The 14,610-nt window shown below is 43.0% G+C and overlaps 2 protein-coding genes across 4 annotated transcripts; both read right to left on the bottom strand.

Moving 5' to 3' along the window:
- Window positions 1-1,983: 1,983 nt before the first annotated feature.
- On the bottom strand, window positions 1,984-6,263 carry LOC115678659 (IQ domain-containing protein IQM6). Of its 2 annotated transcripts, none has more exons than XM_030602056.2 (9): window positions 5,397-6,263; window positions 4,674-5,076; window positions 4,372-4,486; window positions 4,225-4,290; window positions 4,056-4,144; window positions 3,880-3,967; window positions 3,482-3,721; window positions 3,239-3,376; window positions 1,984-2,981 (listed from the first exon to the last, which is right to left on the bottom strand). In XM_030602056.2, exons 2-9 carry the CDS (start codon window positions 4,991-4,993, stop codon window positions 2,229-2,231), a joined length of 1,809 nt encoding a protein of 602 aa, XP_030457916.2. In that variant the 5' UTR covers window positions 4,994-5,076; window positions 5,397-6,263; the 3' UTR covers window positions 1,984-2,228. The 2 variants fall into 2 exon arrangements, with proteins under 2 accessions (XP_030457916.2, XP_030457917.2); XM_030602057.2 differs by having other exon boundaries at window positions 3,275-3,376; window positions 5,397-6,257.
- A 457-nt stretch (window positions 6,264-6,720) lies between these two features.
- Window positions 6,721-12,355, bottom strand: LOC115678652 (uncharacterized). Of its 2 annotated transcripts, none has more exons than XM_056315673.1 (8): window positions 11,905-12,355; window positions 9,518-9,652; window positions 8,775-8,963; window positions 8,449-8,534; window positions 8,158-8,315; window positions 7,783-7,931; window positions 7,553-7,693; window positions 6,721-7,002 (listed from the first exon to the last, which is right to left on the bottom strand). In XM_056315673.1, the coding sequence occupies exons 1-8, from the start codon at window positions 12,247-12,249 to the stop codon at window positions 6,814-6,816; spliced, it is 1,392 nt and encodes a 463-aa protein (XP_056171648.1). In that variant the 5' UTR covers window positions 12,250-12,355; the 3' UTR covers window positions 6,721-6,813. The 2 variants fall into 2 exon arrangements, with proteins under 2 accessions (XP_056171648.1, XP_030457911.1); XM_030602051.2 differs by having other exon boundaries at window positions 8,449-8,510; window positions 11,905-12,354.
- Window positions 12,356-14,610: the final 2,255 nt, after the last annotated feature.

The following is a 14,610-nucleotide window of genomic DNA, read 5'->3' as shown; positions in this document are numbered from 1 at the left end:
GGTCGGTGTCCACTTCGGCGATTTCCAGTCATAATTGGTTGGATAGACTGAATTGACATAAATACAAAATGTTTAGAACACAATTGGCAAAAAAAAATATTTATGATTGAATTGGTACAATTATAACAGGTTTATGACTTTTTTGATAATTCTTCCTCTCCTTTAAGCACAATACCGGAGTCTCAAACCGAGTATATTAGCTCGCCTCGCTCCAACAAGCGACGCAAGCTATTTACTGCGGTCTATCGGTTCATTTGGCTTGGCTTTGATGATCGGTTTTGTTTCGTTTATTTTCTGAGCCATGCGTTTATTTTTGTTCGCCCGAAACCGGTCGTTCGAGATCAAGAACCGGCTCCTCTAGCCCGAGAAACCGAGAACCGGTTTTGTCCCCCCGAGATCGCAAGCCATCCTTTGCCGAGTCGTTGGCTGTTTGTTCATTGCTTATTTCATGCTATTCATGCTCTTGTTTAATGCCTTCCAGCATGATGAATGGCCTTCCATGATTCTCTTTTCGTACGAAGTAGCTTGCACCCTTGTTACGCGCTGTGCGAATGGCTTTGCTCATCTTGGTCTTCGCTGGTTTGCGCGGTTCCCCAGCCCTTGTGCAGGGATTGTTCGGTCCCTGTCATGTGTTATTTTGGTCATCCGTGCCCATATATTTAGCCTAGCCGTGTGCCATGATCGATCTGTATCGATCTCCGGTCGTATTTAGCGCAATACGTATGTTTCCATGCAATGGACGGCGAGCGTTCGCCCCTTTAAATCCGATCTACTAAGAGCAATTCAAACATAGTGTCATGTCCTATGCTTTTTTTTAACACAGATGTTGCAGATGTTAATAGTAAGATAGAGATTAACTTTATTTATTGGGATAAGTGCACTACAAGTCCTAAAACTTGTCACAAAAGTGCGTTTGAGTCCTAAAACTTGCAAAAAGTTCGTTTGAGTCCTAAAACTTGTCAAAATGGTTCGTTTGAGTCCTAAAGTTAACACCGTTAGATTTACTAACGGAAAATGCTGACGTGGCGTTGACGTGTCGTTTTTAGTTATTTTTCTTGAGACACGTGGCGCCACGTCAGCAAAAATAAAAATAAAAATAGAAATAGAAAAAACTGAAAAAAAACCAAAAAAAACCAAAAAAAGAAAAAAAAAAAAAAAAAAAAAGAACCGGCGGTGGCCACCGCGGTGGCCAAGCCCGGAAGGACCACGAGGGTCGCCGGGCCTTCCCGGCCCGGCGACCTCCGCCCGGCGAGTCCCGAGGGCCGGACCTCGGATCCGGGGCGGGTTTTTGCGCCTCCCGGATCGAGGTCGCCGGCCTCGCCGGACTCTTCCCGGCCCGGCGACCTCCGCCGGCCCGACCGAGTCCGGCGAGGGCGGCGACCCTCGATCGGGAGGCGCGACCCTCGCCCAGATCGAGCGGGTCGTCGGCTCGCCCGAGGCGGCGAGGTCGCCGGCCCTCGCCGGGGCGCGAGGTCGCTGGGCTTCGGAAGGCCCAGCGACCTCGCCGGTCCTTCCGTGGCTGGCGGCGGCCACCGGGCTGGTCCATCTTGCCACCGCCGGTTTTTTTTTTTGTTTTTTGTTTTTTTTTTCCTTTTTTTGGTTTTTTTTTTTTTTTTCTATTTCTATTTTTATTTTTATTTTTGCTGACGTGGCGCCACGTGTCTCAAGAAAAATAATTAAAAACGACACGTCAGCGCCACGTCAGCATTTTCCGTTAGTAAATCTAACGGTGTTAACTTTAGGACTCAAACGAACCATTTTGACAAGTTTTAGGACTCAAACGAACTTTTTGCAAGTTTTAGGACTCAAACGCACTTTTGTGACAAGTTTTAGGACTTGTAATGCACTTATCCCTTTTTTATTTATTTTGGTGGGTAGTGATAATTTGGTTAGGTTAGATTGGATGAATTTTGGTTGGAATGATTGGCAATGGCCTAGATGAGTACCAGCAATCATCCATCTTCCATTCACTGCAACATGTGCTAGTTCCCAAGGATCTCATTCTATAAGCAACAATGGCATTGCCAAAGTTGTTCCCAACAAGCTTTCCCCCCACAAGAAGAGGGGTTTTTCTATCAAAAGTAATTCAAACAAAGCAAAGCAAAACTGTCTCCTGATCTGATTCCATTTCCCTGTTAATCTCTACAAAAAAAAGCCAAGAGTGGTGAAAGAAATCTCTTCCACATCCTTTACTTGATCCCAATGAATCCACTATATGTGTACATACGCTAAGGCGTGGCTGTATGGGACATCATAACCCGTTCCGGGACAAAGCGGCTTCTGCTCGCCGTGGCCTCTCTACACAGAGACGTCGGGGTCACCACCTTCGGGCTAAATCGGGACGAGCTGAATGGCGAGACATGCGTGCTCGATCCTCTCGGGGACAAGTTTGCGAGCTCCAACACATGGGATTGGAGCTCAGAGGGGTAATCCCTCATGCAGCCGATGCGCGGGCCGGCCCCGGTCGTCCATTTGCAGGACAACTGCTGACCCAGCTGATATGATCTCGTCCCCTTGTGCGAATCTATTCTTTGCAAGATCTTCTCCCTCGGTACCGGGCATTCCGCGTCCGCCTCTTCCTCGTCAAACATGTTCAGTTTATGAGTTATGAAGTCCTCTTCAGCGAGGAACGATTCTTCCGGGGTTTCGTACCCGTCCTCTGAAGGACTACCGATGAACTGGGTCCAACGGCTCAGTCCTTGCGTAAGCGCTTCTTCTCCAAAGGCGTGGAACCCATTTAGCTTTTGCGGTATTTCAAGCTTGGTTATGCTTGAGCCTATTCGCCGTGACCAAGTGGTCGTTTGAGGATCGGAGTCACTGATGGCATCACCACAGCGCACCTGTAAGTTGGCTTCCTTGTCAGCTGATTTCACACCATGCAATTCTTCCAGGAGTTGAACCAAGTCAACCTCGGACGGATTGCTTGTGAGGCAATTGCCTTTTCTAGCAAGGTCTGCCTCTTCGTCCTCGGTAGGGCATTTCTGCATATGCATCAGAAATTGGAAGAGCTATAGGCCTCTTATAACATCCGATCAAACACTATTAGCCACTGAGAATTTAACTCGATAAGATGAGAAACTATGAAGCTAGACTTGCTCCAAGACAACTTTTCGATTTACGAATTGGTGAAATTTGTCACTTGCAAATAGAACTTCTAATTCCCTTGTTCCCTTCCAAATTCCACTTTAAGTTGTACCAACATGACATCAAAGCAAGAGTTCATGTCAAATGCCAATACCTTCAGATAGGACCCTGTCATGCTCATCTTTCTTACCTTGACATTGGTAAGATCCACATTCTTCTCCTTGAGGTATGAAATCAAAGCCTCAAAGTTTTCTTCGGTCGGGAGATAATGTCCGCTGTGGGGCCAAACCGCCTAAGACAATAAAAGGTTGTCGCTATGAAATCCAAAGTCCTCGGTGGTAGAACCAAACCGTTTCTCAAAAAACAGATTTCGAGATGATGAAGAATGTATTGTTACCTTTAGGATACCATCATCCACCTCTAACCTGCCGGCAGATAATGTGGCTCCGCCAGCCAAAAAGCTCGAATGCTGAAACGTGCCCTTGCTCTTCTTCCCGACATATAAGTCCTTGGATGTGCTAAGCACAAAGATCCACTTGGTATCTCTGGGCCCTCCTCTTGTGTCAAGGATCTCGCCGCTTTGCTTGTAGGAGAACTTCCCGCTCTCTATTATGACCTCGAACGCCGTCCTCTCAGTCTGCAGAAGATTAGAACACACATAGGAGGTGGTGGTGGCACATATATCTCTTGTAGAACACGTTCTAATGTATTTCTTGAACGAATCCAGGCATTCAAATCTGATTGTAAAATCCATAATTGGTCGCGGAAAAAGGATGGTGCTGGAAAAAGCCTCACCGGTCCGAGATACTTGATGCACTGCTGGTGAAGCCTTGCTCGAGGGCATCTATCCATGTTGACCTCTCTTCCTTCACCTATGTCAAGCCTGCAATTCCCAGTAATCATCCTGGTATTGTCGGTCATATTCTTGCAGGCACTAAATTAATCTGCTTCAACTTAGTTCATCGACTTACCAGTAGAAAAAGGGCTGTTTGCTACTGCAGCGGAGCCACATGACGTAGTAAAACTGAAGATTATGGCCATATCTGTGCCTGGGATCAATCTGTCATAAAAAAGAACATGAAGTAAGACAAATGCTGTGGCATCTCCTTTGCTATATCGGTCATGCAAAGTGAGACTCACCGCCTCGAGCCAATGCTGCAAAGCGAGTTTTCTAGCTTTTTCATCCTTGGCTGAGCCCTTTCCAACCTAATACAGGAGAACTATAATCAATAGAGTAATGTCAGATATCCCGATGAAAGTAAGCGAAATCATCTAGGATGCATGTACCTTAGCAGCCCTGGTCCTTGCTCTGGACCAACGTGAAACGGCAGTCTCGGGTTTCTCAATGTCGAAGAAAGATATGGAGCTCCTCTTTAGTTCAGCGAAATCCAGCAATTTCCACCTTCAAAAGAGTATGCCATCAGGATGAAAATGTAGCTTCCATGCGAAGGACCAAAGTTCAAGAAAATAGACACAAAACCTCTCCATGCTAATTATAATATATAGGTGAGACAGAACACAAGTTAATTTGCAGTTTCTCTTAGGGATTAATCTATGGATAGAGAATGCATATAAGGAGCAAGACCAACCATCTCTGTTCCACGAGAACTGCGCAATCAGCTAGCTGTCTTCTTGTCCGGAAACTACGATAGACCGTCTGCAACTTCGTCGCAGCAGCCTTGCTTCTCGAATTTGCAGGGTCGGACGACAAAAGGCGCGAATGCTTGCCGTGTGAACCATCCGATTCCCGTGAGTGCTCTTCTTTGTACCTCAACCTCAAGCTCGTCGACCCGAGAAACGCCTTCTTTTCCCTGTCCAACGAAGGCGAGCTGAAGCAAAGCGCCGTCTCTATTTCTTTCCCGCTGTAGATAGGAGATGCGATATTTCTTGAAGCGTACGATTTCACCATATTGGATCCTGAATCTCAACTGTAGAAACCCGATAGATTGCTGGGGTCACCCTCACATTTACGATAGAGTGGCAGCGGCGCAACTGCGTCCAAAAGACGTCATCAAGATACATATGTAGAAAGCTGACATTTTCTCCTATCAATTGAATATGAACCAGGCACATGAACTTAAACAAACACGAGACTAATCTCCACCAAATCGCGAAAGCTTTGTTTGCCATGTCACATGCATAACCGGAAGCACGAGGTTAGATTCGCGCAAACCCAATAGCGCTCTTACGACAACCTATGTATTTCACGAATCATCGGTAAGAAAAAAAAGAATTTTGAAATTTTGTTCCTCAAACCTTGTTGCCACCAAACAAAAGAAATCCTGAATCTAGAGGAGGAGGAGGGGTTGTACCTTAACTTGAGACAAAAGTTAAATCACCATTCATGAGACTGCTCCAACGTCAAGTTTAGAGAGGGAGAAAGAGAAGGTGAGGAAGAAGGAACAAGTCCAGGGGGTAGAAGAAGAAGAAGAAGACAGATGATGACCAAACAGAAGCAAATCCAAGAGAGAGAGAGAGAGAGCGAGAAGTGTGGAGGGGAGAAAGATACGCAAAAGCGGTTTGTTTCAACGGTTTTTCAAAAAAAACACTGCGAGAAAAGAGTCGCAGGGTGGAGAATGCGACATTCGAGTGCACCGTCATCGTTGTCATGATCATCATCAGCATCGCCAAGCAAAGCACAGGAGGAGATCCAGAGGAAGAGTAGGGATTGCTTGACAACCAAGACTATAAGGAGAAACAACAAATGTGTGATGTAGGAGAAGCAAAATTTTGTAGACAGCTGACCAGATTATGCTAAATTCGTTTTCTGAATTATATGTCTTGCGCGATCAGATGGGTATATTCCCGTCGGATCTGCCGGTATCTCGTTATATTCTAACTTGTGGCTCATGATACCCCGAGGTGAAAGCAATCGCATTCGACCCAAAACCATTGTTGAGTACTCTTTATGGAACTGGCGATTTGGACTCTATATATTTCTTTACCTTTTTCCTGTAGCGGTAAGGTTTGTCTCACTAATTCTCTAGACTTATATCTAGTTAATCAATTAAAATGGGAAAAGGTGAAATGGAACTAGTAGTCCTTTACTTTTGCCTGAAATTCAAAACAGTCCTTACAATTTATATTTTTTTCAGAATGATCCTTGCACGTTTTGAAACGTCTTTCTATTAGTGCTATGTCGACGATCGGAAAGTCAAGGTGGCAATCGGCAAACACACGTTGCAATTTTAATCAGTACATTTGTTGTTGATGTGAGTTAAAAAGTTTGTATTATAAAAATATTAAAAAAAATAGGCGGGGGCGGGTTACCACCATCGTCGCGGTGATCCTGCCCACTCAACAGCGACCACCGCCCTCATGGTCGCCTGTCCGCAACAACCACCGTGGTGGTGGTCAATTCGATTCTATTGCGGTGGTCGCGTGAGATCACCACGACAGATAACGAGCAAAATGATATCTCGTCCATGAGGTGAGGTAGCCACTGCGAAGGGGGTCACGGTGGTCTCAACTCCGGCAACACACACACACACACAAAACATGGAAGGGGGCAGATCCGGAAACCTACACGGCGACAGTGGTCGCCCGAGGGGTGTGACCACCGTGCGAAGTGGTCGCAGGCAAGTGGAGTTCTTCAACTATTCATTTGACTTCTAATACTTATATAGAAAAGGAAAGAAAAAACGGGAGTGATATATTTCTAGACACAAGCAGTGAGAATACAATTATGCATTTCTTTAGTTAAGAGGAAACAAGAATTGTCGGCTAAAATCAAAGTTTTAGCTGTGAAAATCTATTGATAACTGAGATTTGACCTGAATCACCATTTAACAGGAAAACTTCCAATGGGACGTACGGAGAGGAATCTGACGTTCCAAATCTGTAAGTGGGCTGCAGCATTTTGCTTCCTTTGGCGCATGAAATAGCCAGAAGGCGAGGTCCGGTTCTCATCTGCCACACCTGCATCAAGTTTTCGATCAATGGCATATGCAATGGAAAGGACTATCAAGCTGTATCTGAAGATTCTGAACAAGATGATAGATAGTGTGAATCATGAATCGAAACATTTTGAGTTCACTCAAACTAGATGACAAGGAATTCAATCAAAATGTGTTCAAAATGATGATCGCAAATGTGTAGATGCATATAGTATGGTGATGATATGTATTGACAATATCTAGAATCCTCAAATGGTTGAGTGCACACCAAATATAGGCTCAGATGCATTCCATTGACTCAGATGGAAACTGGTCCTAGATCCAGTACTTTTCCTTGTTCAACGAAAAGAAAAAGAAAACATGGCCAAAGCAACACAATCCCGCTGAACAGAGTCATGATGAGACTAACAAGAATGATCCTAATAAGATTTGTTCAAGTAGCCGTCATGAAGAACAGGCTATTACCACTTACAAGTTTAGATTCATAAGTACAATAAAATACGTGTCCTATGTGTAAACATGCATGTGTGCACGCGAGTCCCACACAGAGAAGAGAGAGAGAGAGAGTCCACCTCAATGATTCCTTTTCTAGGTGCATGAATAGCTAGGCAGAGGCAGTAGTCACTTTTAGTTGCTTCATAGTGAGAGGAACTTGAAGACAAACTCTTATCCACTAGCATCTCCATGAACAGACAGCTAGCATCACGGTATCCCTGGATAGCAGCAGAAGCCCCTTATCAGGATGGGCCAAAAGATACTACAACATACTAATAAAATAATAGGAATAAATTTGAAGAGAAACCTTCCACAGACGCACTACCACCAGGGCCTGAGTATCTAAGAGTAAAACACGGCCAAGTGAATCTGTTATTGCAGCCAGTGTACCACTGGGCGATAATGTGAGTTTTTCACCCTTCCTGGGATGATCCTTCAAACATGTCAATGGAGAAGCTGCAATTGAGAATCACCCACTTGTTAGTACTTAAACAATACAGAACAGCTAGGACCCTGGTAACTGGGCCAGTAAAACATCGATGTGTATAGAGATGCATGCTTAGCACTTAAACAATAGGGAAACAAACTGGCTGAGGATTCAGCGACACTCGTGACTATTTTCACAGTAAATCATGACAGTTATGGTATCATTATAACCAAAATATACACAATAAAATATCACCTCGGGCAAACGATTGAGGTTTCACTTCTGATTTTTGCATTGATGCTTGATCACTTCGCCATATCATCTTAGAGAAAGAAGCTATTGTTGAAAACGTCGCAGGCACAACCTTTGAGAGAATTGCTCCAACTATGGATCTATTTCTATCTTCTGAAAGTCTTCAAAAACATGAAATAAAACTTAAATAGGTATTCAGAATCAATAAGGTAAAGAAATAGAGGAAAGTGGCAAAAAACAGCAAATGACCAGAAATACTAAAATATATAGTGACATCGGAATGCAAGCCCTAACCTGAATGCTGAAATTACGGCATCCTCACCAATGGCAATTGCACGGTAATAACGTTGACTTGACTGCCTAACAATAAAGGCAGCTGACTTCAAACATCAGTATAACTTCAGATAGCTTCCCAAAAGTAGACAGAAGAACAGGAAAAAAAAGGAGAACTAACTGCGGGACCTATTAACCTAGATAGCAAAATGAAATCTTCCCGTATTTTATGAGATAAAAAAATTTGGGTATATGGAGAAACACAACACAAGCTCAACTTAACCATTACATGGGAAAATAAATGTTTTTTCGCAAATTAGACAGGAAAAGCAGTGAATGTGGCTTACCTGAACTTCAATCAGAGGAGGGGGCATTATCCCAGTGATTGCTGCATCAGCACATGCACCATACTTGTTGACATTCCATAACTGGTAAGGTAATTGTTCAAAAGTGCTTCCCGAAAGACCAGACTTCCGTCTTTCCATTTCGTCCCAAAACTTAGACTTTGTTTCTTGAGACCATCTATACAGCATACTCTACATTGCAAAAGGAAGATGTGAAGAGGTGTCCAGATTAAGAGCTTAAGGAACTGAATAGTGAAGTATCGAAGGAATCTAGGAAATTTTAGTGCTCATTTGAAAGTTCTACTAGAAAATTTCTGGTCTTTTTTTTTTTTTGGGAAGGGGTACTTGAAAATTTGCTTTAACACTGGTTCTAAAGACGAAAATAAGAACTTTCAATTGCTCTTCATCACAGGAAGATTTCACTTAGATTATTACAATTTTTCTAAATATAAAAAATTTCTTTATTTAATAGTTAAAATTAAACAGTCAATTAGGACCTACATTCCGCTGTTTGCATTTATTTCCTCAAATTAATAGTAAAAACAAAAATGAAAACAACTAGAACATCATCTTTATATTTTCAAATCAAGCTTATTTTGCAACAGTTTTAACAAATACCAACTATAAAAGAAATGATTGATCTTTAACATAATCCTTGTTAAGAAAAGGTCATAAATTCATTGCTTGACATAAAACATTCCATGAAATTCACATGAACATTTCAATCAGTCGGTAGGAAGATTCACCTGTATATCAGATCCATCAAAACGGGCGATAACACCTGGCATTATAGCACAAACCTCCTCTGCACAAGTATCTGTCGTCAGGTCCTTCTTAGTTCCCCGAACTCTCAATCTTAATATCCGGGCAGTATGTATAATCTGTGAGAAAATATATTCAGCCGTGCATTCATGTTATAAGATAATGCTTGCACACAACATTGTTAATATCCCCATTCAAATGAAGGAACCTACTCTAGATAGACAAATGTGGTTCCCCAACACAGATAAGGAAAGGGATGTTCCCTCAAAATTCTACGTATATCACTCAGTAGACATTCCATACAGAACCATTTGATCAGTAAGCTAATTATTTCTTCCAATTAAAGACTAAAGGAGGAAGAGATGAAAAAAATGGAACACACAAAACAATGGTGCCAAATGAACCAACCAGATAACATATATTGTGATAATATAACTAGAGGCTCCAAGGACAAGGTAGGTTAACCACGAGGCTTTTGTTATTATCATGTAGAAAAGCATTGACTTAAAAACTAAAATGAAAGGCTCCATCAGTAAATATAAGGATTTTGAGCAAAAAAGGAAAGGCATAGAAGCCAAAAGGGCTGAAGGAACATACTGATTCCTAATTGCCTCGGGTTAAAGAGATTTTCAATCCTCAGTCAAAAGAAATAACTACGGTTAAAGAGATTTTCAAAGAATGCCTGAAAAGGAACATACTGATTCCTAATTGCCTCGAGTTCCTCATTAGTTGTTTGGTGTAGTTAAGAGCTAATTGCCAGCAAATTTTCCATTATAGCTGCTGACTAAAAAGGTGACAATCAAACAGAATCTCCGGAGGTCCCTAACAATTTTATTATTATTATTTTTGGATAGATGATAAAGGAGTGGATAAAAAGTTCCAGTGCATCAGAAATGTATAAGGACAGAGTGAGATAAAAACAAGCAAACAAAAGAAAAGAATCGCAAGGCTATACAGAATCCGAGCAAGAAAACCAGACCAAATAGATGAAGCAACCAAGATTTTGAGCCCTCCAACAATCTTGTGTTGGGCGTTTTTTTTTTTTTTTTCCAAATGCACCACACGATAGTGCCATCCTCCGGGACTTGTTACAAGTTGAATCACCAATATAGGCATTCCAACAGCTAAATAGCTGGATGGTATGTCTTGGAATGACCAATACCAGCTTAGACGACATAAAGATATGATTTCAAAGATTGAGGGCCAACTTACAGTTGAGAAAGAGATGATCAACAGATTCACCCGAATGCTTACAGATACAACAGCAGGACATGGGGAATGGTATTCATATCATCATTAACCTTACAGTTTGCTGACAATCAGGAGGACATGAAAGACACAGGGGCTGTAAATGCACCCAAAGAAGTAATCTTCATCTATTAGGCAAGTATTGGTCAGCCCTAACATGATTTGAAGTGAAAGATGAATCGCCTAATTTTAAATGAAGTGGGATTCCATTTATTTCCGAAAAGCTACAGCAGAATGTCTTCTGCTGCCTGCCTCGCCATCATATATACGCTTTGTGCAAAAGCAGGTCATTGTAGAATCATCACAGATTCAAGATGGTTCTCCCATCCGAGTATCATGCTGCTGTAGCAAGACTTAAAAGATTACAGCCCTCTTTGTTTGGCTTATCCAAAGCAAAAGTACTATTTTACTTTCCGCCAAAACTAAAGTATTATCAAATTTAAAAAATATATATATGAAAAGCTTATATGTTAATTTACGTGTCGGCATTTATATTGCGAAGGTGTCTAAGATTAAAAACAAAGCCAAAGTGCGTGAATCTCAAAATGAAGCAGTAGCGGAAGGTAAAAAGTAAAAGTCAATCTAGACTAGCCCATGTCTACTCTGCCAATGATCACTAAGTTACCGAGATCATTTGCCAATAACTTTTGACATTGTGAGGCAGTAGAAGTACTATAGCAGAACTAGGGGGTGATAGTTCCGATGAACCATCGCCTTAACAGAACAAACACATATCTCGAGTCTCATCACTTTTAACCATGACACAGACATTTTCCTGGTATTGCATCACCAAGTGGATGAAACTGTGGAACCTAGGCTCAAATTCAACGGGCTGCGAATAACATGCCGAATAAGAACTCAGAATTAACAATCTGCCGGTCTCTCTACGTCCAAAAATTGAGCAGATCACTATAAATCAATGAAACATGAAAAATCCGCCAAACCGAACAACGCGAGTCACAAAAGCTTAAAGATTTCATCAATTCACAGAAAATTGGTCCCCAAAAACATAGATGATGCACTCTAATCAATACCTACAGAAGCCAAACAGTTCCTATCGATCGTACCCTCCCAACATCTCAGCAGAGAGAAGGGGCCGACGGACGCATCCGGGCGAGGTTACCTGCTTGTGAATCAAATCGCCGTTCAGCGAGTAGATCAGGAGGTGGCCGCGGGAGGTGCCGACGGCGACGACGCGGATCTCGTCGAAGACCAGCCACTCGACGGCGGTGACGGACTCGGCGTGGATCGGGGAGAGCTCGGGCCGGATCTTGAGCCGGGGGGAGTCGGGATCGGACCAGGCGATGACGAGGACGGTGGACCGGTCGGCGAGGGCGAGGGCGTGGGTGTCGAGCGCGCAGAGGAGGCTGGGGTTGTCGGCGAGCCAGCCCTCCTTGCCGGCGCCGAGCTCGCTGAGGTCGTCGCAGGCGACGCAGCCGAGGTCGGTGGTGTGGTTCCGCCGGGACATGGTCGGGTCGGGTCGGGTCGGGTCGGGGGTCCGTCAAGCCATTGTTGGGGTTGTGTGGAGAGAGCGATTCAATCTGATGCTTTTCGGTCGGGATCGGCGATGGCGATGATTGAAGGAGAAGCGTGCGTAATAACTGTTGTGTTGGATATTAGAAATGACAAAAACAAAAAAAAACACGGGATAAGTACATTAAAAGTCTTAAAACTTATCATCAAAGTGTAATTGAATCTTAAAATTTTCAAAGTGTAATTAAATCCTAAAATTTATCACAAAGTACAATTGAGTCCTAAAATTTTCAAAAAGTGCAATCGAATCCTAAAACTTGTCAAGTTAGTCTAATTAAAATCTTCTTTTGATTGCATTTTTTTAAAGTTTTAGAACTCAATTGCACTTTCGCAATAAGTTTTAGGAATCGATTGCACTATTTGAAAGTTTTAGGACTTAATTATACTTTCATGATAAGTTTTAGGACTTCATTGCACTTTTTGAAAGTTTTAGGACTCAATTATACTTTTGAGATAAATTTTAGGACTTGCAATGCGTTTATCTCAAAAAACACAAAGCTACATTGTCAACCCAAAGAAAAGAATCAAACGTATTCCAATTTAGGAAAAATCGACCCAATCCATCCACGAAACTTTGGCCCAAAGTGCGATGTCGTTCCCGAACTTTTGATTTTTGTTCGATGCTGTCTCTAAATTATTGGTAAATGTTCAATGGAATCATTCAATTACTCAAATGACTAATCAGATGTTATTTGACGTGGGTTATTACGTATTGAGTTGGATTTTTACAAATGGATAAGTCTACACGTCCATCCTTTGATTCATCGACTGTAGAAAAGGAAAAAAGAAATTAGGGCGTTAAAACGTCCATCGTTATTTGATGATGGCGAATTATTATATCCTGGTTTGAAATGAATATCCTACTTAAATAATTCATGTATAATTTGCTTTTGTCATCCACCGTTCAAAGTTAAAGGATTGAGGCCCCGTTTGGTTCGGCTTTGGGAAGGGGCTTTCGGCCTCGAAAGCCCCTTCCCAAAATGCTGAACCATTTGGTTCGGCTTTCCGAGTCCGGAAAGTCGAAAGCCAGCATTTAGAATGCCGTTGGAATGCCGAAAGCCCAAAGCTGGTCCGGACCAGCTTTGGGCTTTCGGCATTCCACAAATGCTGAAGCCTATTTTTCCCTTTCCAAATTACCCTCACTCAAATTTCAATTTTCCGGTTTTGCCCTGTTACTGTTCATCTTCTTCACCTTGAGGGTGGCCGGCAAGGGTGGCCGGCGAAGGGCTGACGAGGGCGGATCTGGCCGGCGACGGCGGATTTGGCCGGCGATGGGCTGGCGAGGTCACTTGGGGTTGGGCGACCGCCAGGCGCTGTCGCCTAGGTCGGCGGTCGCCTGAGGTCGGGTGACCCAGACGGCGGTCGCCTGAGGTCGCGCAACCCAGGCGGGGTCGCGCGACTCCAACCGATCGCCAACCCAGGCGACAACGCCTGGGCGGTCGCCCAACCCCAGGCGGCCGTCGCCTAGCCTCGCCAGCCCCTCGCTGGCCCTTCGCCAGCCACCCTCGCCAGCCAAGAAGATGAACAGTAATATGGGCAAAACCGGAATATTAAGAATAAAAATTGCCAAAGCCCTTTGCAAAAAAAAATTTACCAAACGCTACTTAGGCCAAAGTAGCTTCACAAAATGTTTTTTACCAAACACCACTTGCATTTCTCCAAGTGGCTTTCACCTAAAGGTATTTGCATTCCCCCAAGTTGCATTTGAAAAACCGAACCAAACGGGCCCTGAGAGAGACATAGCAGTAGATTCCATTTATGTCGTTATAATTTCAATTTATATTTACTAGTCTGCGGGCACACGGGAAAAATTGAAGGGAAATTCTGAATAAAGTTTTGGAATGCCATCATTTTTTTCAAAAAAGGTCTAAAATGAACCTCATTTCAAATAAATGTTTGAAGTGGGCATATCAATCTTAAAGAAAGGTCCAACTTCATGTGGCCGGCCAAAACTTCGGCTGGTCAGTGGCATTTTCGTCCAAACTTTTTTTAAATTTTTCTTCCTTTTTCTTCCATGTTCATCATCTTCTTTGTCGCTCTTCTCTTTTCCTTCTTTTTCTCTTTTTTTTTTTCTGTAGCTGGTGAGGGATACTGGAGCTTGCAAGCCACTAGGGGAGGGCGATTCAAAGAGAGATTACCCGATTCAAAGAGAGAGATAGAGCACCGTGAATCGAGAGGAGCAATTGAGTGGGCCTCTAGCATAGGAGATCGGCTACGGAAAAGGCGATGGTTGAGGGCGAAGAAAAGGAACTAAAACTTTAAAAAAATTATATTTGAATGAAAATGCTCTTAATTA

This window comes from Syzygium oleosum, unplaced genomic scaffold (assembly GCF_021117445.2).
Source record: "Syzygium oleosum isolate NSW1041296 unplaced genomic scaffold, Sole_v2.1 Sole_v2.10, whole genome shotgun sequence".
NCBI classification, from domain to species: domain Eukaryota; kingdom Viridiplantae; phylum Streptophyta; class Magnoliopsida; order Myrtales; family Myrtaceae; genus Syzygium; species Syzygium oleosum.
The sequence above is the reverse complement of the archived record's forward strand: the minus strand, read 5'-3'. Positions and strand labels throughout refer to the sequence as shown.